The sequence below is a fragment of the Antechinus flavipes genome, chromosome 3 (assembly GCF_016432865.1).
Source record: "Antechinus flavipes isolate AdamAnt ecotype Samford, QLD, Australia chromosome 3, AdamAnt_v2, whole genome shotgun sequence".
Taxonomy (NCBI): domain Eukaryota; kingdom Metazoa; phylum Chordata; class Mammalia; order Dasyuromorphia; family Dasyuridae; genus Antechinus; species Antechinus flavipes.
Window position 1 is genome coordinate 496,587,245 of NC_067400.1, and position 25,187 is coordinate 496,612,431.

At 32.7% G+C, this 25,187-nt stretch overlaps 1 protein-coding gene across 2 annotated transcripts in view; it reads left to right on the forward strand.

Moving 5' to 3' along the window:
- Positions 1 to 25,187, forward strand: part of DYNC2H1 (dynein cytoplasmic 2 heavy chain 1) — a 377,984-nt gene that overhangs the window by 57,966 nt on the left and 294,831 nt on the right. For both annotated transcript variants that reach the window (XM_051986889.1, XM_051986890.1), the window contains exons 19-30: positions 11,425 to 11,540; positions 12,266 to 12,393; positions 14,502 to 14,651; positions 15,099 to 15,304; positions 15,901 to 16,056; positions 16,139 to 16,253; positions 16,748 to 16,918; positions 18,802 to 19,184; positions 19,464 to 19,596; positions 19,693 to 19,810; positions 20,308 to 20,420; positions 23,235 to 23,354. In XM_051986889.1, the coding sequence (XP_051842849.1) occupies positions 11,425 to 11,540; positions 12,266 to 12,393; positions 14,502 to 14,651; positions 15,099 to 15,304; positions 15,901 to 16,056; positions 16,139 to 16,253; positions 16,748 to 16,918; positions 18,802 to 19,184; positions 19,464 to 19,596; positions 19,693 to 19,810; positions 20,308 to 20,420; positions 23,235 to 23,354 (1,909 nt within the window). The remainder of the gene's footprint in view (positions 1 to 11,424; positions 11,541 to 12,265; positions 12,394 to 14,501; positions 14,652 to 15,098; positions 15,305 to 15,900; positions 16,057 to 16,138; positions 16,254 to 16,747; positions 16,919 to 18,801; positions 19,185 to 19,463; positions 19,597 to 19,692; positions 19,811 to 20,307; positions 20,421 to 23,234; positions 23,355 to 25,187) is intronic.

The window sequence follows — 25,187 nt, forward strand, 5'->3', positions numbered from 1 at the left end:
TTTAGAAAACAGTCTGTTTCTGTTCAAGGAAAATGTTTAGAGAGCATTGTCAAAGTTATGGAAAGCCAAGGTTTAATTATAAGTTTACAGCAAATCACTGAACTTTTACAAACTGTAAAGGACATATGTCCTTGTTTCTCTCTTGATAAGGAATTAGATCTAAATGAATGGAAATTGGTTGGAGAGGATCTTTGTCAATTCTATGATAAAAATGGGCCTAACTCAATAATTAATACATATAATGTAATACAATTGGCTATAAGAAGTTATCTAAGTGATAGAATGAAGAAAAGGAAAATACAGGAGGAAGAAGTGCCAACTTTACTAGGTGAAAAGGAGGACGAATCAGATGAGAATGGAGTTAATTACAATTCTGAGTATGATACTTCACAGCAGGAGGAATTAGGTGATTCCACATCTCATGACCCTCCCCCTACAATGAACCCTTCATGGGTAGAACAAGGGGGAGGGAGAGAGACAGAAACACAGTCAGCTTCTCCTGTAAAGCAGAATTTGACAAGATTAGAAAAAGCATTAATTAAAGCAAAAAATGAAGGAGAAGATATATCTGATTTTATAAATGCATATCCTGTGATTGAAGAGCTCAACTCCTCAGGTCAAAAAGAGAGAAAATACACTGCTTTTAATTTGGGAAAAATTAAAGATTTGAAAAAGGGTTGCACTCTTTATGGGGCTACATCATCTTATGTGAAGATGTTACTAGATAATTTGTCTTATGAAATCCTAACCCCGAATGACTGGAAATCCATAACGAAAACTTGTCTAGAACCGGGACAAAATTTATTGTGGCTTTCGGAGTTTCATGAATTATGTAGGATTCAAGCCCAACGCAATAGGCAAACAGGAGCTATTGTACAAGTTGCTTTTGACCAACTAGCTGGTGAAGGTCAGTATGCAGAGAGTTCAGAACAGATTTATTATCCCATAACAGTGTATGAGCAAATTTCTAAGGCTGCAATAAAAGCTTGGAATTCTCTCCCTGGACAGAAAGATGGAAATAATGTTTTCACAAAAATAGAGCAAGGTCCCAATGAACCTTTTGCAGATTTTGTGGGACGTTTACAAACAGCTGTAATAAGAACCATTGGAGACAATGCGGCAACAGAAATAATGACTAGACATTTGGCTAAGGAAAATGCCAATGAGATTTGCAAGAGAATTATATGGGGGCTAGACAAAAATGCTCCTTTAGAAGAAATCATTAGACGCTGTGCCACAGTGGGCACAAATGCTTATTATGCCCAGACTATGATGAACATGGAAAGACAAGGTCCTTCTTGGCAGAGGAATTCTAGAGAAACTCGTCGATGTTTTCAGTGCAGAAAAATTGGACATTTGAGAGCTCATTGTAGATATGGAGATAGCGTGAGAAAACAGGGTGAGAGAAAACCCAAAACCCCATGTCCAAAATGTAACGGAGGCTTTCACTGGGCCTCTAAATGTATATTGATCCAGAGGAATGAGAGGCAGGGCCCAGCTCTAAAGTATCAATCAAAGGACAGGTGGGGCATGATAGCAGCTGAGGTTACACCCAGAGAGACTTTAGAAATTCAGAACTCTGATGTCATCAACCAACAGAAAAGCAATCAGGATTACAGTTGGGAAGAATACAGGCCTTTTAAGACAACAAGACAATATCCAATGCAAACGACTCCAATGTAATTACCAGATGATGAGGAGAAATCCCAAATTTGGTAAATAGAAGGGAATTAGATTAACTGCTTGGGGAAGAGGATCTGCTTATATTTCCACAGATGGAGAAAGAATCAGATGGCTGAAAAGCTTCAGGAATCATTGGATTTCCTAACACAAGATGCATCAAGAAGGGTAGCGTCTTCCTCTCTAGAACTCTCCGACTGGCCCATTGGCCTATTTATGCTCCTTCCAGAGGGAGGGATTATGGGTACTTCTACTTAGTACCTTGTTTCAGGTTCTGCCCAAAACATCTTTTTGTAAGATTAGATCAACTCTAACTACTTAGCAGTTAGTAAGGATTCCAACACATTTTCTCCATTTGTTCTTATGATAGCTGTCTGCAAGCGTCCCACAAAGTCAGCGAAGGGTTCATTTGGCCCTTGTGTTATTTTTGTGAAGGCCCCCCCCTTGTCGTCTTTATTGTGAAGAGAAGCCCACGCTTTGATAGCATTATCAGCAATTTGCTGATATGCTGCTACAGAATAACTAATTTGTGCTGTGACATCTGCATAAGGACCTGTACCTGTTAGTAGGTCACAGGTGATTGCAGTATGAACTCCACTTTGAATATTTTGTTGGGCTTGTATCCTACAGAGCTCACTATATTCAGAAAGCCACAAGTAGTTCTGTCCAGGTTCTAGGCATATTTTTGCTATCGATTTCCAGTCATTAGGGGTCAAGATTTCAAAAGACAAATTTTGTAATAGCATCTTAACATAAGCTGATGTAGCCCCATAAAGAGTGCAAGCTTTTTTCAGGTCTTTGAGGATTTCTATATCAAAGGATGAGTATCTTCTACTTTCTTGACCTGAAGAATTAAACTGTTGAATTACAGGAAAAATGTGGTGTTGAAATTCTGATACATTTTTCCCTTCTTCTCTGGCCTTAATTAGTCCCTTTTGCAATCTACTCAAAGGAGCAGCTGGATGCTGGGGGGGAGGTGCTGGATGCTGGGGGGGAGGTGCTGGATGCTGGGGGGGAGGTGCTGGATACTGGGGGGGAGGTACTGGATGCTGGGGGGAAGGTGCTAGATGCTGGGGGGGAGGTGCTGGTGCTGTCACTGCCCCCCCCCACTACCCCTCTTCCCTCCATCCCGGAGGGTGGAGTTGATGAAGGAGAGTCAATTACCTGCTCCTCAGGTGGGGCTGAGGCTGCCTCAGATTCACCCCACCCTTGAGCCTCACTTAAGTCTCCATGCCCTGTGGGGATATGGCCATTAATCTGTTCTTTGTCTTCCTCCTTTATCTCAGGCTTCCCCCTTTGGCTATCCCGGTATTTTAAGGCCATCTGTATTGTATTGTATAAATAGAATACTACAATGGAAACTGAACGAGTACAGTTTTCATTGTTATATGCAGAGATCTGTTGACCAACCAATGCCCAGTTTTTTAGAGAGATTTGCTCTTCCTCTAAGAACCAAGGGGAGGTGCGTTTTAATGTAGCCAGAAGTCTAGCTGCCTGTCCCCAAGTTACAAGTAGCCCTTGATCTTCTATCAGCTTAAGCAGGCTTTCTATAGCACCACTCCTGGGTGGGTCTGGGGTTGGGGGGGTTGGGGTGGGGGATGGAGAATCTTTACCTAGGATCTGTCCCATTTCAGCCAAAAAATGTTGTACTCACTCAGTTCCTGGTCATTGGAGACTTCTTTGAAAGTAGGGTCCTTGGTTCCCACGCTTGGGCGCCAAATGTTAAGAGTTCAAATGTTGGAGTTTGTTCTTCTCAGAGCACAGCCGGTTTAGAGGCTTAGAGCCCTTCGGATGTCTCCAAATCCAAAGGTTCTGTCCTTCAGCCTCTGCCTCTGCTTTCTTCTGCCTCCAACCAAGACAGAGATGGAAGGTCTCTCTTATCTCCTTCTGGGGAGCCCAGCCACCAACTTGTCGCGGAGAGAGGGCTTCTGGCGTAGCTCCACTGAAATCCGTCAAAGTGTTCTCTGCACCAGAGTCATTCCTCTCGAGTCCAGCGCGATCAGCCAGCCAAGAGGAAAAAATGTATTCTGCCATAGATCCCTCATCGCTGGCTTTTTATCTGCCTCTTCTGAGAGAATGGGATTATGGGTTTTCTCCCATAGTGCTCTCTGGCCCAATGACTTTAAGGGAGGTGTGGACTCCCTTGAAGTTAGAAAGTGTACTTTGTGAAGCTAGCATACTTGTGGACTCCAATGAGTAAAGGTGTGAACAAAAGCCTTGTCTTAATTAGTTCTACTTAGTACTTTGTTTCAGGTTCTGGCCAAAACATCTTCTTGTAAGATTAGATCAACTCTAATTACTTAGCAGTTAGTAAGGATTCCAACAGTTCTCATCCACCAACCTATACAGAGGTGTTTGGAAAGGTGTCTTCTCATATCTCTTTTTTCAGACTGTGCTTCTGCTTTGTAACATTCTTTCACTTTTTTTGTGTACATTGTAGTAGTCTTGTATTGTTTTCTGAGTTCTACTTTTCATCATCAGTTTATGTAAGTCTTTCCAAGCTTCTCTGTATTCTGCATATTCATCACTTCTTATAGCACTGTAATATTCCATTGCATTCTTGTATCACAATTTGTTGAATCATTCTTCAGTTAATGGACATCCTCTTTATTATTGTAATTTCTTTTCTTTGGGAATGGGGTGATAGAACTGAGCTGCTTCTCCTTCCTCACCTCCCTGCTGAAGTATATTAAGTGGGATAGCAGGAAGAGAGAAACTTCTTGTTCCTCAGCTGTTGGTAGAGAATTGGTTCAGCCTAAGAGACGAAAACTCCAATAAAACTATTGCTGAACTAGGGAGTCTGAGAAAGGGAGTACTTAAAGCAGGTACAAAGAATCTCCTCTTTCCTTGATATCTTTTGGGCTCCACTTTGACAGAGACTCTCTTTAGTATTTTTCACAAATGAAAAAAAAAAAACTGTATGAAAGTGATACTATTTAGATATCAACTGTTTCATAAATGAAGAGTTAAATCTTCAGGACTTTTTAGGGAGAATTCCAGTAGACTTTATACCATGTGGCTGATATTTATAGCAAAGAAAAACTGACAATGTGCCTTTTAACTTTTATTTTATAAAAGCAAAATTATACAAAAGCATTCCCTATATTTCTTTGAATTTTTCATCTATTATTTTAAATTGAATGATAATGTTATATTATTATCTATCATGATTTTTTAAGCCATTCTTCAATGGAAGTTACTTGTTTTGTTTTTGGTTCCTTTCTGGTTCCTTGCTATCAAATATTTTCTGATCTCGATATTCCAATATTTAACATCCATGTGCCTAGTAGTGGGATTAACTGAGTCAACAAGTATGACTGTTATAGTCATTTTGTGCATTTCTTGCATAATTGGACCAATTTACAACTTCATTCATAGTGTATTTATCATCTTCCCCAATATTGAATCTTTTTAAAAACACATTTGCCAGTTTCCTGAGTCTGAAATGAAATATTAGGTGTTAAAATTTGTATTTTCCAATTATTAATAATTTTAAGCATATAATTACCAACAGTTTACCATTCTTTAGAAAACTATTTACACATATTCTTTGGTTACTTGTTCTTGTTCAAATTCACAGAGCTATATTCTGATAGAATAAGAATTTTCCACTCTAGTCCATCCTTTACACAACTGCCAAGTGCATTAGGTCTGACCATGTTAGCACCCTATTTGATAAACTCTAGGAATTCAACTCTAGCTTTCACCAGAACTATTGTGTAAAAACCTTTGGATTCGTTTCCCTAACTTGTCTGTTTCTATTCTAGCAACTCTGTATTACATTTAGAATTAAATAAAACTCGTTCACTTGACATTTTGAAGTCCTTGATAAGCTGACCTCTTCCTGGTTTTTAATTTTCAAATACTTTATACACATAACTCTGCTGCTTTGCCCTATTCATGGTTCCTTGAAATGGAAACTGTCTTCTTGATATATGTACACACGCACACACACACATAGTTGCTTATAATTTGTCTCTTCCATTAAAATGTGAATCCCCTGAAGGAAGAGACTGGTTTCGTTTTTTATAATTAAAAGTGTTATGGGCCAGAACTTGAAACAATGTACTAAGTGGAATTGAGGAGACAGTGGTTATATTTAGTTTAGCATTGATTTAATACTACAATAAATAATGGTTTCCTAGTGATGTAATGATTGGTTTGTACTCAGTGTAGAGCATATAAGCTAGGAGCCTTAGTCAGGATACATTTGGAGAGATTCAGAGGGTAGAGGAGGAGGCAGGAACTCAAGCTCACGAAACCAAGGAAAGGCCTCTAAGAAAGCTAAGCAGTCCCCAGGAAAGGAGACAAGACTTTGTAAGAGACAATAAAGGATTTGGACTTTAACACCTGGCTGCACTTGTGGTGATTATTGAACTGAAATGAAGGCTGCTCCCAGAGAACCCACGGAAACAGAAACAAAAGAGAACATTACATAAAAGTATTACCAAGATTTATGCTTTAATATAAGTGACAGACCTGCAATTTGAAGTTAATACCTCTGTTTCCAAATCCATGCTTTTTCCAATCTTTCTTGTTAGTCTGCTTAATTGAGAGTGTGATACTGTTTTCTAAGAAAATAAATTTGTTCTTAGAATAAATCTGTACAACTTAAATAACCAGTTCCTAAAACTATTATCTGGAGTAAATATTTGAAAAAAAATACAAAATTATATTCTTAGAACAGGAGGAATTATTCTAATTATGCTCTCCAAACTAATTCATTAGTATTCCTTAAAAATTATCGAGCAACTTCAATTATTATTTCTTGTTCTGATTAAGAGATTTTAAAGAGCCTCTTTTTTGGTGTATCTTTTACTTCATTTCTGCTGAGCATCTGAATTTTCATAAAATCTGGCCATTTTTGGAATAAGTCTGTCTTCAAAATTAACTAATTTGTAATTTAGTTTATCTAAACAGACTGTCCATTCAGCAACTAGTTGTATCCTGAAAACTAAAAGCAAGTAGAAAACTTCACTTCTCTCATGCAAGAAATGGAAATATTGGCACTTTCCCCTCACTCTCTATACTTCTGCTTTAAGTTTTCAACTATTGGACTTAGTTACTTTTATATAAACTATGGGAAAGTTAAATTATTGATCTTTGCTTTTACTGAAATTGTCAGGATACATTTTGATGACTTACTTTCTAAATAGACATTCTGTTTATATAAAGATTTTCCTTATTTCTTATAAACAAAAATGTTAAATGTATTTTTAGTGGTAAAATAGTGAATTTTCCTTATAGCACTATCCAATCATATAATTTTAGAACTATATCTGAAATAAATCTTTTCTAACATTAGAAAGCAGCTTTATTGAATCTTACTCATGAACAAGGCAGTCTATTCCATTTTATTTTCTTAATTCTGATTATTTGGAGGTGATGATGGTTAAATCTAGTTTAGCATTGATTTAATCCTACATACTTATCTTCCTGAAATTTCTATCATTTGATCTTAGGTTTGTCCTTTGGAGCCACATAAACCTATCTAATCACTCTCATCTGTGACATTGTTAATTTTCAGATATTTGCACATCATTACCATGTTCATAGAATTTCACATTTGGAGTGGATATCTGACATCATTTATAGTTCTGTTCATTACCTTAAAAAGAATCCTCACTACATTCTCTCTACCTGAAGAGTTCTCTTATCTTTTGCTAGAGGAACTCAAACTAGAAACCTATCATTTGAATAAAAACGCCATTCTATTCTGAATAGCTCTAATTGTTGGCCTAAAGGTTAAAACATTTGGTCTGGAGCCAAAATGACCTGAATTCATAATACAGCTTTAGACACTTACTAGCTTTGTGACCCTGGAGAAGTCGTATAACCTCTGCCTGCCTCAATTTCCGATCTTTAAAATGGGGATAATGATAGCATGTGGTTCTCATATAACATATTTTTTTTTCTTTCACAATTATGGTTGCATTCCTGTGGTTGAGCCTCATTTTGACACTTAAAATTGCATATACTTTCTTACCAAGGTAGTGAAATGATTACTTCTCCCATTCTGGATAATATGCTTCTATTATTACTGTCCAAGATTGCAATAACATTTTTAACAGCAATATTATACTAATGATACATATTAGCATTATCTACTTCAACCTACAATTTTTTTTATTTTCACATGAGCTGTTGTTCAGTTATGTCATATTTCTTTCAAACTTTAACAGTAAAGTTAAATTTTTTGTGAACCTAAATGGATTTAACAATACCATTTTCATCTTATTAGTCTATGAGTTCTTTTTTTGAGGCCATTGAAAGTTTTCCTCCTGATTCTAATTTAATATATTATTTTTCATGTTAACTACAAATTTGAGAAGTATCATGGATATAATATTTATTGCTTTGGCTGCATAGCAGCATGTTAAAGAGATAACATTTAAATTGATGAAATTTAACAAAAAGCAAGACCAAAAACTTAGGACACTTACAGTAGGTCTTCATCAATATTGTTATCCATCCATTAATGTTTTTTGGGTTACCTTTATTCATTTAGTTCTATCTACCTAACACTATTCTGATCCAGCTCACATCTCCAAAGGGATACCATGAGAAGTTTTATTAGCTGCCTTCCTGCAACCCAAACATACTGGGTCTATCATTATCAAACAATAATAATCACCATCCTATTTACATAGAACTTTTAAGGTTGGCAAAGTGCTTTTTTCACAATAACACTATAAATAATCCAATAGTGATTATTTCCATTTTAGATGGTGGAATTGAAGTTCTAGGGAGTTGTGACTTTCTTTTCATATAGTTATGATTAATATGAAAATGTGAAAGAATTGTGTCATACTAACAATGAATTTATTGTAAAGATGAAAACTAAAGATTGCAGAAAGGCCATTTTTAGGCCCTTCTGGAGAAAAGCGTATTCAGAAAGACTTAGAACCATTTATAATAAATGGGATGAGGTTAATTGAAAAGAAGCTAACTTACACATCTTATCCCACTCCACAAACCTGTCTTTTCCTGTTTCCTCCCAGGATGATGGAAGATATGCCCTTCGAGGCATATCTATATATTTCGATATTTGTCTATATAACTGTTTCATTCCCTTTTTTAACTCATTCCCATGTGAGTAGGATTTCAGAACTATCAGCCCTCTTCCCCCATTTTATTTCTCTCTGTCCTTGCTCTTGAAGCTCATTTGTATAGTATGATTACTGTTTTTATCTTTTGCTACATGGTTTGCTTTTTAGTCACATCATATTCAGCTCTATCTCAATATTTAGATATTGATTTACATTTCCACAAATAAAGCATTTAAGTTTGTCCTTATTGAGTCCCTTCAAATTAGTCTTTGATGTTGGCTCTTATTTATCAATTTTTCTATTGAGTTCAGGTTTGTTTGCAGCAAATTCCTGAAAATCTGAAAGTCTATTTTAAAAATTTAATATTATACTTGATTTTGATGGTTATAATGTTTTTGGCTGTAACCTCTAGTTCTTTTGATTGTGGATTTATAATATTCTATGACATGGGTTCTTTTATTGTAGCTGCTGCTAAGTTTTGCAATTCTAGTTGTAGCTCCAGTATATTTGAATTTTGTTATTACTTGTAAAATTTTCTCTTTGAACTGAGGGTTTTGAAATTTAACAATATTTCTGTGTGTTTGTTTCCTTTCTTTCTATAGTTTTTTTCTCCTTTGTTCTTTTTGAGGGAGGGAAATAAGAGCTTGTTAGTGTATCCACCTCTAGTCTTGGGGTGAGGTGGATGGTACCTCTGACCTCACTTCTGCTCTCCCTTCTGGTCTGTTACCCCAAACCAAGAACTCTATGCACCTGTAAGTGCTTGCAGCCAGCATCTTCCTTGCCCTAATGCTTCTGCATTCAACCAGAGTGTGCTGATTCTTTCTCACCCCACACTGTCTGGGAAGTGAATGTTCCTGTAATTGGGGTGATGCTCATCTGAACCATAGGCTCCCATTTAGCTGTTTTATTGGAGCTCACCTGGAGATGTTTATATTTCACACTGGTCAAACCTGAGATTTTCTTCCCATCTTCTTTGTGGTCCCAGGAGGACTATTGTTCTGCCTCAAAACTTACTTCTTTTTTTTTTTTTTTTCCATCTGGTCTAATATACAACCTGAGAAGCAATTTTGGTTTGTTTGTGGGGGAAATCTGGAGAGGTTGGAATTTTCTGACCTACTGCAGTGTCTTCCCAGAATTCTCTATTGGAGAAATCTATTGATAAGGGAATACTTAATACTTAATGAGAGACACAGACAGACAGAGATAGAAACAAAGCCAGAGACAGAGACAGAGAAAGAGAGACAGACACAGAGAGACAGACACACACACATACACAGAGACAGAGTACTGAGATACAGAAAGGAATTCATTCAGGGGCACAAGTATAAAGGGTATTGTTCTTGGCAAAGAGAAGGGATACTTCTTCATCAAAGACTAGAGCAAAGAAAGATAAGACAATGCAGAGTGGTTTTGAGAAGTGAAAGAAGAGAAGAGAAAAATGACAGCTTTGATTTTTTTCAATAAAGTAGCAGATTAACTCTACTGAGATAGAATAGTGAAAAGGACTTGAAACTGGATAGTTTAGATAGAAAAAAATTCCTGAAAAGGTGGAAATCAATCTTGGAAGATATAAAAAATTTTGGATAATTTTGAAGTCTCTATTGAAGTTAGATTACACCAATTTGTAGTGGAATCAGTTAAGACAGTAGTATTGACTTTCATTAATATCATTTATCTACAAAAGTTTGGACTTTGGCAAGGTATGACTTTCAAGGAAAGCAATTCAAAGGAAATGGATAGAGTATGGTTGAAATGGTTAAATATGAAGTTAGATATGCATATATAAATGTATATATAGTTTTATATATACATACACAAATGTTTATAATTTAAATATATAATATTGAACATATAATACATTTACTTTAGTAAATGTATATGCATTTCACATTTCAGATATATGTGCATATAATATAAAGTACTTTTCCCTTGCAGAGATCACTCTTTGCTGGAGGAAATAAGGTGATATTTCTTTAGGAAGTAATACAGATTATGAGACAAACATAAATCACTTCTCAAAAGTTTATTTTATTTTTATTGATACCCATTTTTGGTCGCATTTATTTTTGAATTTATTCTTTTCTCCTACAAACCATCTCTTGTAACAATTAAACAGATTTTTTAAAAAAGGGTTTATAAAGGCTAATGAAAATAATTGTGTTCATGTATATTTATATGTAACATTCCACATTTATAGTCTTCTGCCACTCTAGTGAAGGGAGAAAAATACATTTTACCATTTCTTCTTTAAGGCCAAAGTTGGTTATTATAATTCAGCAGCATTTAATTTTCATTTGTTCGGTTATTTCTTTTTACAATTAATGTAGTAATTGTTTTTATTATTTCCTGGTTATATATATATATTCTGCTTACTTTACTCCTTCAAAAATTCATATTTTTACATCCATTGTTTCTTCCATTTAATTCTCATGCTACTTAAAAGCTGTGCAAAGGTTCTGATTCATTCATTCATTCATTCGTTCATTCATTTTAATGTTTTCCGTTGTTTTTTTCCCCAGAGACAATTGAGATTAAGTGATTTGTCTAGAGATCCTCCTGACTTTAGGGCTGGTCTTCTATCCACTGTACCATTTGACTTCCCCCTTCTGATTTATTTTTAAATTTTATTTTTTATAATATAATTGTTTCCTTTCACCAGTCTTTATCTTACAGTCTGTCATTTTGAATTTTTCAGCACTGTCAAAGTAGATTGTTTGAATATTAATTGCAACCCTGTGAAGACTGTGATTGATGATCTTATCCAGAAGTTATTTGATGCTCTTGTTATATCTTTGAGAAAGTCTATACAAGGTAAAATATTTTTCATTTTAATTTTTTTAATGTAGACATGTATGTGTGCTATTTATGAAAATATGCTGAGATAAAATTAAAAATCAAGGTTTGACTGGAGTAATATAGTTTATTTAAAGTTATTCAAGAATTTAAATTCATTTAAGAATTAATTTTAAATTTGAAAGAGAAAATATTAACATGTTATTATACATATGCTTCTGAGAGTGAGACCTATTTTTTGTTATAGTTTTCAGTACAGTCATAGTGATATTCCATGGTTTAATTCCTAATTTTTACTCAAGATTTTAGGTAACATTGATATAACACAGAGATATGGTAAGTAGAATCGCTTTTGCCTTTTGATACCAAAATCTGTCTTGTTAAATTTTATTGAAATTTTCAGCATACTTTTGAATTATTTAAAATTCTTTATTTGAAGTTATATCTTGATTTTTATTTAATTCAGTTAAAAATTTAACAGACATTTATTATATTTTCTTTCCAATAATTAAGTTATTAAGCAACCAAAATGTTATATCATCTATAGAAAGTAATTTCCTAAATTATGCCTCTCTTTGAAATTTTGATACATGACAGTTATATACATGATTACATGACAAGGATATGATAGTTTTTAAAGTAATACATCTCATATAGATTTATTTTTGTCAGAAAGTTAACATGATTAACTGAATTTGGACTTCTTAAGATGCTAGCATTTTTCTTATATTTCTTTGTAACAGCTCATTTAAATGAAATTGATTCATTTGTCACTGATGCTATGGAAGTATTAACAGTTATGCCTCAAACTGTGGATGAAATAGGTGATGCAAACTTGGAATATAGTAAGCTGCAAGAAAGGAAACCAGAGGTAAGTACCTTTCAAGGAGATTTCTTATTAAAATGTGAAATTATTTATTAGAAATAGACAAATTATTTTTATTTATTTATTTATTATAGAAGAAAATGATAAATAATACTGTTTTTATGTCCTATGTTAATCTTAAAGTGTATTATGAAATTTTATAATAAAAATTTTTTTAAATAAAATTTTTATAAATTTCTTAAATTTGTAAAAGATATTAAAATCAGGGCTCACTAGTACTGTTACTGATGTTATGTATCTCATTGTTTTTTATCTTCACACTGCATTCCTATTACTAGATGGCTTCCTTGGTTATAAACTTAATAAAATTAAGGCCATCTAGATCTTTTCCCTTTCTGTCTCTCTTCAGTCCATTGTTAAACAAGATTTTAACACTCTGATCACTGATACTAGAAAAGTTATGGACAGAGCCAATCTCAATTGGGGATATTAGTGCCTTTTCCATGAAGATTCCAGCCTTTCCCCTGTTCTCAGAGAGGGAAGTTCATGTAGCTTTTAATGGTCATTTGCTTTTTGTGGAAACAGCTTACTAGGGTCAGTATAGTTTGCTTTGGCATCCTAGAGCACTAGAAAAGTGACTGTATTTTGGAGTCAGAGTCTTAGAGTTGAATCCAAGCTCTGGCAATAGCAACCCTTTTACCTTGGACAAATCACTTCTCCCCCTGATTCTTACTATCTTTATATTTCAAACAAGGGCATTGAATTAGGTAGCCTCCAAACCAATATTGTTATAGAAGAGAAAAATGGATGTAATCTATTGCCTGTTTTTGGTCTATTAGATGAAGTAAGGACTGATGAGAGATCTTAATTATAGTCTTTCCTTTCCCTCGATCATTATTTGAACAACATGACTTTGTTTTCATTCCTTTATATCTTAGCATGTGGATTTTGGGAAGATAATTGACAAAATTCTTCAAGGAGCTATTTTAAGCTCTAGTTCTGGTAAAGTTCTAGAATAGGGGTCATATTCATATGCCTATCTGTAGTGTCCAGGCTAGCTTTCTGGAGGATCTCTCTGTAGTCTGGAGTCTGAGCTCAAGCTCACACACACTGAGTGAGTCTGCTTATTTGAAGTCCTCTCAGCCCTTAAATACCTTAGTACAATCACATCACTACAGTGCACTGAGCATGTGTCAATGTAGAACCATTACATCACACTAAGTACATATGAACTAGAGAACCATTATTTCATCAGTCATACTGAGTAAACATCCTGCTGTAAGTATCTTTGCTTCAAGTATACTTTTCCAGAGTTCCGATCCTCTACATCTATCAATAGTTGAAACTGTTGCTTCAGAAGTTAAAAAAAATTATATATATATTCTAATGAAAACATACCCTAATAAGGACTGCAGGGCAAAAAAAGCAGATTCACAATTAGGCAAATATAATCACTTTCATAGCAGATTCACAATTAGGCAAATATAATCACTTTCATTTCAAAGAATCATGTGTAATGCTTAATTTGTTTTAGCAAATAAAAATTATAACTCATATGCACATGTATCTAAAATAGTGTATTACCATTTAAGACAATCAGAAAACATGTATTGAGTGCATGCTGTGTACCTGACATTGTGTTAGAAACAGACATGAGTGAAATAGTTCTTGCTGTCAGCAAACTAATATTCTAAAGAAAGACAACATAGACATGCATAAGTATAAACAGTAAATTCAACTAACTTTTTGAGGAAGCAAACAATAGCTACTGGTTGAATTATAAAAGTAGTAAGTAGGAGATGATTTTCAAGAAAATTAGGGGATCTCAGAGAACTAAGCAGAAAGTACATTCTATGCACTGTTGTAAGGTGCAGAGACAAAAAATGGATCATTGAGTGTGTGTGAAGAGCAGGAATAATGCTCACTTTAATACTGGAGGGTGTTTAAGAGTTTGATTTTACATTTAAATATAACTCTTAAAAGTGAAGAATGAAAGTTTTAAGAATTTTAAAAGTTTTTTCCTCTTAAAATGATACTACATCACATCACAAAATGTAGACACTTGATTATTTGAAATTAATAAAGTATTAAATAAATCAGTTTTTATAAGTATAGCTCATTAATTTTATTTTATATATTTTTTCAACATTTAGATTTTGCCTTTATTTCAAAAAGCTGAAGATAAAAACAGACTTTTACGAACCGTGGCTGGTGGAGGTTTAGAAACCATTAGTAATCTGAGAGCTAAGTGGGATAAGTTTGAATTAATGATGGAAAGTCATCAACTCATGATTAAAGATCAAGTAAGGAATTTTATTAAAGTGAAATTTGGATTTTTCTCATTTAATGTGAAAATGTATTTGATCTCAATTTTTTCTCTTAATTTCAGTTCAATTGGATTGCTATTCTGATCTGGGCTAACTGACTGACTAACTATGTCAAAGAGATTTGAATTTCTTTACTGACATATTCATATCTTTTAAGTTTAATATAATGTTCCCTGTATCTTTAGAGCAGCTTTCTTAAATGTTCTGGGTAGACTTGTTTAACCTTGTACAGTTAATGAGAGATTGCTAATCCTCTATTTGAATGCCTTCTGATTGGGTGTCTTAAGAATGTTGTTTAGATACACACACATACACACATATTCATATATTTGTAAATATTCACTATAGAGAGTTCTGTTTTTTTGGCAATTCTAAATCAGGAGTTAGCTTTCTAAATTCCTTTTAACTGCATTATCTTTGTAGATTGAAGTGATGAAAGGAAATGTGAAGTCACGTCTTCAGGTCTATCTTCAAGAACTGGAAAAATTTAAAGCTCGTTGGGATCAGCTGAAACCCAGTGATGATGTTATTGAAACAGGCCAACAAGGTGCTCTTGAGAGAAGTGCAAAGTCAATAAAGGAGAAAAAAGTGGAATTTGATGACCTTGAAAATATAAGGAAAAAACTGGTGTATGTTGATTTCTTCACTTTAAAGCTAATAATCTTATTTTGAATATTAAGAAACTAAAATATTATTTCCTTGTGTAAAATTAGGAGGTTTAAATTTATATCAAAAAAACTTCAAAGCATAATGTACAAGTTCCAGTTATATTCCAGAAATAGATTGAGTTTTGAAATTGCATCTATATAGGCACATAAAGCAGCACAAAATTATTGTGTTTGAGACACAATGGAAGTTTTAGCTCCATAGTATTTTGTTTCTTAAATAGCGTTCAATCTTGTTATAACTAGGAGTATTCTTTATTCTATGAGATAGCACTTTGAATTCATAAAACAGATCTGCTGCTATTTTCATATACCTAAATATTTTGATATGTTGTATCTACTTCCAAATTCATCAGTAACAAAATTTCTTTCAATTGCTTTCTTGCTGAAAAATATTTATATTAATGAAATACAAGTTTTTGTTAATAGTGCTTATATGAAATATTCAGTTATGACTTTGAGCAATTGTTTATTTCTCAGAAAAGGAAACAGTCAAATAATTTTGTATGACTATGGTCTTGTTTTTTTATTCTATTAATATTTGTGTCTGTTTTTTCTAGTGATGACTGTCACCATTTTGGCATAGATGAGCCCAACTTTTCCATGGCATACACTATCTCCAAAGACATTGAGACTTGTGCACAAGTCTGGGAACTTTATGAAGAATTTCATCAGGGATTTCAGGAAAAAGCTAAAGAGGACTGGATTACTTTTAGGTTTGATTTTTGTGAATATTTATAATGTTACTGCTATGGTTATAATTTTTGTGATGTCTATTAAATATGTAATTTTAAATAGGAGCAAGATCTATGTTTTTGAGGAATTTTTGATGAATTGGCATGACAGACTGAGAAAAGTGGAAGAACATTCAGTAATGACAGTCAAATTACAATCAGAAGTTGACAAATATAAAGTAAGTTATTGTAAGGTTTTTTCATTTTTATTTGAAAAATTTGTATTTTTTGGTATTAAAATGGCATTAAATCCTCTGGTGTAAATTAGATTTCATTATTTTTTTAAGTAAGACTACATATTTCTTTGGTTCTTTGGTCAATAAATAATTATAGAAAATGAATAATAGTGCAATGTTATTTTCCTTGTTAGTAATTTAGATGAAAATAATAACTAAGTTATTGTCAGTATCAGTAAACTTACAAATAAAATGTTCACTATATCAGGTTTCTACCTGAGATCATATTCTATAATGAAATTGAGATTTATATCCTTTATGAAAAATCATATGGTAAAGAAAATTAATTTCTCACTATAATAATTATATAAAGACTATATGTTTCAATGTGGTTTTTTATTTCATGTTTATTAAGAAAAATAATTAAAATTTTGATGGCTAATAATAATAAAAATGAAAAATAATTACTTTTCCTTGTGTGTATTGCTTTTTTGCAGATGGTAGTTCCTGTTCTGAAATATGTCAGAGGAGAGCATCTTTCTCCAGATCACTGGCTTGACCTTTTTCGTCTACTTGGCCTTCCTAGGGGCACTAGTTTAGAGAAATTATTATTTGGAGATCTTCTCAGAGTAGCTGAAACAATTGTAGCCAAAGCTTCAGATCTTAAAGTATGAATAACTTTTAAAATATTCAATGATTGTACATTTTTACTTCATAAATATGTGTGTATGTACTTACACAAACATACATATATATATTTGAATGTAATGTATGTGTATATATATGTGTGTGTGTGTATATATACATATATATGTGTATATATATATATATATACACATATATATGTATGTATCTGCATGTTGATATGTACAGTTGAAATGCATTTTGCTGTAGTCAGATAGAGAACTGGCGTTAGGGTCAGGAATACTTGGATTCAAATTCTACTTCTGACTTATGCTTCTATGTGAATCTAAGGAAATCCTTTAATCTCTCAGTGCCCCCAGTTAACTTTAACTACAAGTATATATGTGTGCATATACTTATATATAGATGTATATACATATAGACATACACATATATACAGACACCCAGTCTATATATGTAGACACATACATATGTATGTATGTATGAATATAAATGTATAAATTATAGGTACTGAGGGAGAGAAAGATGATGAATCCAGAGCTGGAAGAGAAATCAGAGGTTAAATGACTTCATATCATTTCTAAAAATTAGAACTGGGATCTAAACTAAGGTCCTATGACTGTTGAGCTAGTGTTCTTTCCACTATACTGTATTGTCTCTGATATATCTTTATTTGGAGCTATATCTGTATTTGAATCTGTGTCCACATTATTATTGAATATAGTTATTGAACTAAAGTAAATTTTATATTTTTCCCATTTTAAAATTTTATTCTTATTTTTTCAAGTTAATTTACAGAGAATATTCTTAAACACATTTTAAACTTTAATAAATTTAAATAGTTACATACATTGTCTTTGGGTCCATGGTGGGAATAATTACATGGCTAAGATTACCTTAATTGATAATTTAATACACTCAGTCATTTAATAAATGTGTATAAAGCATCTACTTTGTGCACTGTGCTAGGTGCTAGAAATACAGAATGAATCTATGACATCAGGGACCTTACATTATTTCAGGGGAGACTATAAAGGATAAATATTTACAAAATACATAAGCTAAGTTTTTGAGGGAAGGGTGCAAGCAATTGAAGGGATGAGAAGAGTCTTCTTTTAAAAGCTAATACTTGCTTTGAGCTTGGAAACTAGGGATTGTATGATGTGGAAGATGAAAAGGGACTACAATCTCAGCATAGATTGCAGAAGGGCCATTAAATAAAATTCAACATTCATTCATTCATTAAGAATCCTAAGAAGACTGGTTTCTCTGGACCAAACATGTATGAGGAAGATTAAATCATAAGAATGGAAAGCTTGTTGGGTGCCAAGCTGTGAAGGACTTACACTGACAAATGGAGAAGTCTATATATGATTCTAGAAGTAATAGAAAATCCACTGGAGTTTATTGAGGGAGATTGACATGTTTAGACCTATGCTTTAGGATACTTCTTTTGTCAGCTGTCCTGAAAGGAAAGGGATATAACATCCCTTAGATGAAAGTTTTATTGCATTGCAGGTGATTCAAATGCATTTTTCTTAAAATATACTTTTGTGCTTTGAAAAATCCACACTTTGATTAATGTAATTACTCTCTGCTGGTACAAGTTGCAATGAAAAAACTTTTCATAAACCAATGGTTAAAAAAAAAATCTCATTTTATTACCATCTTTTTAGAGATAATCTCTCAACTATTATTGAATGGCAGACGCATAGTCTTCCCCTTGATTCATATTTGAAGGCTTTCTAGAGTGGTAAGTGTTACTAGGCTTTCACTGGCATAACTGAGAGTTATCTCCATGGGACAAGCATTGAAGTATAAGTTTTAATAAAAATTTTTGAAACATACTTATTTCATTGTCTGTAATTAAAGGTTATTTCATGTTTAATTTGCTTTGTTTAAACAGGATTTGAATAGCCGAGCACAAGGTGAAGTCACAATAAGAGAAGCTTTACGTGAGCTTGATCTCTGGGGAGTTGGGGCAGTGTTTACCTTAATAGATTATGAAGACAGCCAAGGCCGAAATCTCAAACTGATTAAAGACTGGAAAGATATAGTGAACCAGGTTGGAGATAATCGATGTCTTCTTCAGTCCCTAAAGGATTCTCCATATTACAAAGGATTTGAAGATAAAGTATCAATTTGGGAAAGAAAACTTGCAGAATTAGATGAGTATCTGCAAAATTTAAATCAAATTCAAAGAAAGTGGGTGTATTTGGAACCCATTTTTGGTCGTGGAGCTTTACCCAAAGAACAAGCACGTTTCAACAGAGTTGATGAAGATTTCAGGTTAGTATAATGAGAAAAGACTTTAATGTTTTATAGATTTTTTAATCAGTTGCTTTTTGAAGTATGTTACAAAAGTAGATGATATGGGGTATACTATAGAATATAAATTATAAATATTTTATGAAGTTATTTTATAGTAATAGTTATCATAATTGTAGCATGTTTCTGATTTTATTATATTTCTTTTAAAGAAACATAACCTCAAGTTATTTGGTATAAGCAATTTACACCCAGGTTAAATACAAAGTAGCAATGATATCTTACATTTTTTTCCAACAGGACAATAATGACAGACATCAAGAAAGATAATAGAGTTACATCATTGACTACTCGTGCAGGAATCAGGAATGCTCTGATTACTATACTTGATCAGCTGCAGAGGTGCCAAAAATCACTGAATGAATTTTTGGAGGCAAGACTTATTAAACATTTGGAATAATTATTTTATGTGACATATATATGTTATGATTATATCTTAAAAATCCATTTACTTATTTATTTTTATTAGGAAAAACGTTCAGCATTTCCAAGATTTTATTTTATTGGAGATGATGACTTGTTAGAAATCTTGGGCCAGTCTACTAACCCTGCTGTTATTCAGTCTCATCTAAAGAAACTGTTTGCTGGTAGGATAATGTGGGCAGTGTTGCATGTTTTCAATTAATACTCTTAAGTCAATTTAATTGTTTTAATTTATTTATAGAAAAGATAAGGGATATATTTTAATAAAAAAAAGATTCATGATAGACAATTTACTTTTCCATAATGTATACTTTTGGGAAATACACACATACATACACAAGTATTAAAGTTGAAATAGTTTTTTTTTAATCTTAAAAATAATTTGAGTAGCAGCAACCTTTTGTAATGAGTTTTAAATTTTATAGAACAGGAAAATTATTTGTGTAATTAAATTTATTGTATCTAAGGAAATATTTATTGATAAGTACTTTTTGCTTAGTTGACAGGCCAACATGTAATAAAATTGATGATAATATCCCTTAAAAGTGAAATTACTTTGCTTGTTAGAACATTATTTGTTTCTATGTAGTATTATATAAGACTGGTTCATAGGGATGTCGTCAATATCATGTTAAGTTTATTTATTGTCTTCATATTTTAGGTATTAACAGTGTGTGTTTTGATGAGGAATGTAAGTATATAACTGCAATGAAATCTTTAGAGGGAGAAGTGGTACCTTTTAAAAACAGAATTCTTCTCTCTAATGATGTTGAGGTAAGGAACTTTTATAAGTGTGCAATCAAAAAATGATATTTAAGTAAATTTTCCCACATTTTGCAAAGTGTAGATTTGGCAATTATCTATTGAATTTGATTAATTTGGACTGTCAGAAAAGATAATTTGTACCAATAAGAAAATTTTTCTTCATTTGCTATGTTACTTTTAAGTTAAATATATTTTTATTTTTAGAAGAAAAATAATTATAGATATGAGAAATTGAATGTATATTTTCTTATTATTCCTTCACTAATTTATCTTGAGACACAATCTCTGACTGGCTCTAAATTGTCAGCATGATTTTATTTTTTAAATACTTTTTTCAGATCTAGACTCTTTTTTGACATGATCATCTTGAGTGTCAGTTCCATTTCTTCAGATCCCATAAAATTTTTGCAAATAGTCTTTGCATATTTGAAGAACATTCTTCATAAAAACCTCAAAGGGAGCAAATGGGCTTTTGCAGGTGATTGTCACCTGTCCTAACCAATCTCCCAATGCCCCATTTCCCTGTTTACTCCAAAAGCTCTTCCTTGCATGCTTCTTTTATAAGAAAAAATTCCCAATTCCTCCTCTCTTCTTCTTCTACTGCATCCTTCTTTCTCATGCCTTTTTTTTTTTTTTTGGATCATTTCAGCATAAACAGTTCATATCTGTGTCCTTTTTCTGTGTGGACTTCTAATTGTCTTACTAAAGATAAAAATCTTAGGAGTATCATTTTCTCTAATAGGAATATAAACAGTTTAACTATTGCTTTATGATTACTCTTTCATATTCATCTTGAATCTATGTTGGAATGTCAGATTTTGTATTTATCTCTTTTTTTTTTTCATCAGGAATGATTGAAAGTGTTCTCTTTTATTGAATGCCTATTTTTCCCTTGAAAGAGTATATTCAGTTTTGTTGAATTATTTGAATAAAATTCTTTGATTGTAATTCCTAGATCTTTTGCTCTCTGGATTATCATATTCCAAGCCCTCCACTCTTTTATATGGAAACTGCTTACACTTAGATTATCCTGTGTTTCTACAATATTAGAATTGTTTTTTCAAGCTGCTTGAGATATTTTTTCCTTGACTTGGAAACTCTGGAATTTGGTTATAATATTTGTGGGAGTTTTCATTTTAATATTTCTGTCATGAAATAATTATTGGATTAATTTAATTTCTATTTTACTCCCTGGATGTAAGATGTTGGGACAGTTTTTCTTTATGATTTTTTGAATTATGATATCCAAGCTCTTTTTTTGATCATGTCTTTTAGTGCAATAAAATTATCTCCCCTAGATTTATTTTCCACATCACATTTTCTTCTTTTTTTTTCATTCTTTTGACTTTATTTTATTGTTTCTTGATGTCTCATGGAGTCATTAGCTTCCAGTTGCCTAATTCTAATTTTTAAGGAATTTTTTGGGTGCATTTTTATACCTTTTTGTCATTTGCCCTATTCTACTTTTTAAGGAATTTTTTTTCAATGAATTTTTGTGCCTCTTTTTTCAGTAGGTCAGTTCTATTTTATGAAGTGTTATTTCCTTCAGTATTTTTGGACCTTTCATTTCTTTTTCTAATTTTTTTCTCTACTACTATTATTGCTATCTTTCACGCTTCCAAGAATTCATGTTGAGTTAGTATTCTGTTAGCATTTTTCTTCAAAGTCTTTTAGCTGTTTTTATATTCTTCTTTATTTATTTATTTTGTTTTATTTTTTTGGTTTTACTCATCACCTTATCAGATTTTTATGGTCAATTTTTTTTTGTTGTTGTTTGCTCATTTTCCCAGCCTATTTCTCAACTTTGAACTTTGTTATTGGAATCTGCTCATCTGAAGGAAAGGAGGCAATGGGGTTGCAGGCTTTTTTCTTTTGTGTTTTCACATGTAGTTCTGGGGGTGCGCAAGTTTTTGTTGCTTCCAAAAGGGAATAAGAGAGGTATGGTTACTGATCTCCCAATCTATGCTCTGGTCTTTTTGCAGGAAGGGCTCTTTCTTCTCTCCAACTATAAGTGCTAGTGCTCCTTTTGGCCTTGAAACTGTGACTCAGAATTGTTCATGGACAATAGAGTAGCCACTAATTATACTTAGTGCCAGCAAAGGATCTTCTATAATCTTTTTTTCCTGACTAGTTGTCTGACCCCTTTATCATCTCTGGATTGTGAGTCCTGATATGCTGCTGCTACTGTCACTCCATGGCCTGCTTCTGGTGCTGCTATCATGCTTCAGGGCTGTCCCAAACCTTTGTCGATGACCTCCTAAGTTTAAGTTGTCTTAGGCTGAAAAGATATCTTATTCTGACTTTTTTTTTTTTTTTTTTTTTTTTTGCTTTGCTGCTCCAGAATTTAATTTGAAGAGTTTAAAAAAGTTGTTTGACAAGAATGTTGGGAGACTTCTCCTGGAGTGTTGCCTGTACTCTGTCATCTGGGTTTCACTCTAAAGTGCTAGTCTGGATAACCTGGGTTCAAGTCCTGTCACTGACACATTAATTGTGCCCATGCCCATGCTATCAGGCCAGTCACTTAACCTCTCTAAATGCCCCAGGAAACGTGTTAAGACAGTAAGTTAGGGGTTTCCCATCTGCATCTAGAAGAAATTTTCACTTTAGGAGTTCCCTCTAACAGGGCTCAATATAAATAAAAATATTAATAAAAATCACAAGTCTGTATTGCAAAAATATGTATGTTATGATATACATTTGTGAAATGTTAGAAGATTTGTTACAAAATAAATCACATGAGAAAATAAGTTTAAATTCTTTTATTAAAGTATTTAATAAATCATATTTTTTGGTAATTTTTTTTCCTAATTTTTTAAAAATGAGATTTGGCTGAATGGTTTGGCTATGGAAATGAAGGAGACACTGAAGCAGTTATTAATTGAATGTGTTACTACTGGACGAAGTTCTCAAGGTGCAATTGACCCATCTCTTTTTCCTTCCCAGGTAAGGTTGATTCTGAAGTAATGTAAGGAGCCATTGTGATGATTGATTGAGAGTCCAGAGGCTGAAGTTGTAGTCATATAGATACCTCTTAACTGCTGTATACTAACCTTAATTAGGTTTTAGTTGTCCTTTTCTCTGAGAGAGTAGTATTAGATGATCTATAAGATTCCTTCCCATTTTAAAATTCTATAACATTAAGTTACTAGATCCTTCTGGATGTTAGTTTCACCATCTGTTGAGAATAAAGGTTACAGCACATGATGTCTAATTTCTCCTCCAAATTTAAAATTTAATGAGTCTCATTTATAAAATCTAATCAACAATTCTTGAAGTTCATTTATGGTCTACTTCAAATATAATTGTCTCAAGCAAAGTAGTTTTGTATTAATGTTAGTAATTTACTTTAGACAAACTCCCCCTCATATTGTGAAACCACATTCCAAATATTATTGGCCAGTTTCCTGAGACAGTTGTGCCAAATTTAATTAATTTATTAAAATTAATAATTCCTGTTATTGATTATCAGATTCAAATCTTAAAAAAAATAACAAAACCTTCAATTAGAAGCATTCAACTTCTTTGGCTTACCTGGTCATACTCTTAACTTCTCTCACTCTCAGTTTCTTTATTTGTCAAATGGGAATAAAATTCCTTATTTCACAGTGCTGTCATGATGACCTAAAGTACTCTGATATTATGCTATGTACTATGATATTAGCTATTTACTATTTTTTGTCAGTAGAAAACCTTGGAGTTATTTTCCATTGTGAGATTTGAAATTTGATTTTGCTGTCATTGACAGTTGTTACCTATTTCTTTTGAAAGCTGCTGCAGACTTAAAAAATGAATATTCCTCTCACAGAGGTTGAAGGTCTTTAGAGACCTAAAGACACCCACTAGAGTTGTGTAAAATCATAGTCATTTTTAAGCTTTTACAGTCTTCACTAATAAAGGCAACGTCTTAGTCTTAGCCAAATACAAACAAAATTCAAGGTAAGATGACTCAGCTGCTTCTATAATGGGAGGAAAAAGAGGAGAAAAACCTTTAAATAAAATTCATCTATAGCTCTTCATCTTGGGGTTAGTCCATATTCTGGAAGATTGAAGTCCCCATCCTATTAATTGCCTTAATTCAGTTTTTCAAAGGTGTTACTTAGGGAGTAACTGGTGCCTAAACTCTTATATTAGTTCTCTCTGGATATTGCTGAGCAATTTGGCTGTCATTTAGTTTTGGAGAAATAGTTTCCAAATCCTGGGGCTCTTCCATATATACCTGTTGTTTAAAGCTTTCATTTTCTGAATTTTTTTTTCACCCAGGAACATGGCCAGTGTATATAACATTGCCTAATTCCCTGTTTTTCCAGAACCAGTTAGTGATGTTTGATATATATATATATATATATATATATATAGATATAGATATAGATATAGATATAGATATAGATATAGATATAGATATGCTTATATTATATAGATATGCTTATATTATATTAAAATTTAATGAGTCTCATTTATAAAATCTAATCAACAATTCTTGAAGTTCATTTATGGTCTACTTCAAATATAATTGTCTCAAGCAAAGTAGTTTTGTATTAATGTTAGTAATTTACTTTAGACAAACTCCCCCTCATATTGTGAAACCACATTCCAAATATTATTGGCCAGTTTCCTGAGACAGTTGTGCCAAATTTAATTAATTTATTAAAATTAATAATTCCTGTTATTGATTATCAGATTCATAAGCATATCTATATCTATATATATATCTTTCAGAATGAAAAATTCAATTGCTATTTGAAGATGCTTTAGACAGTTGTAACTCACAATGTATAA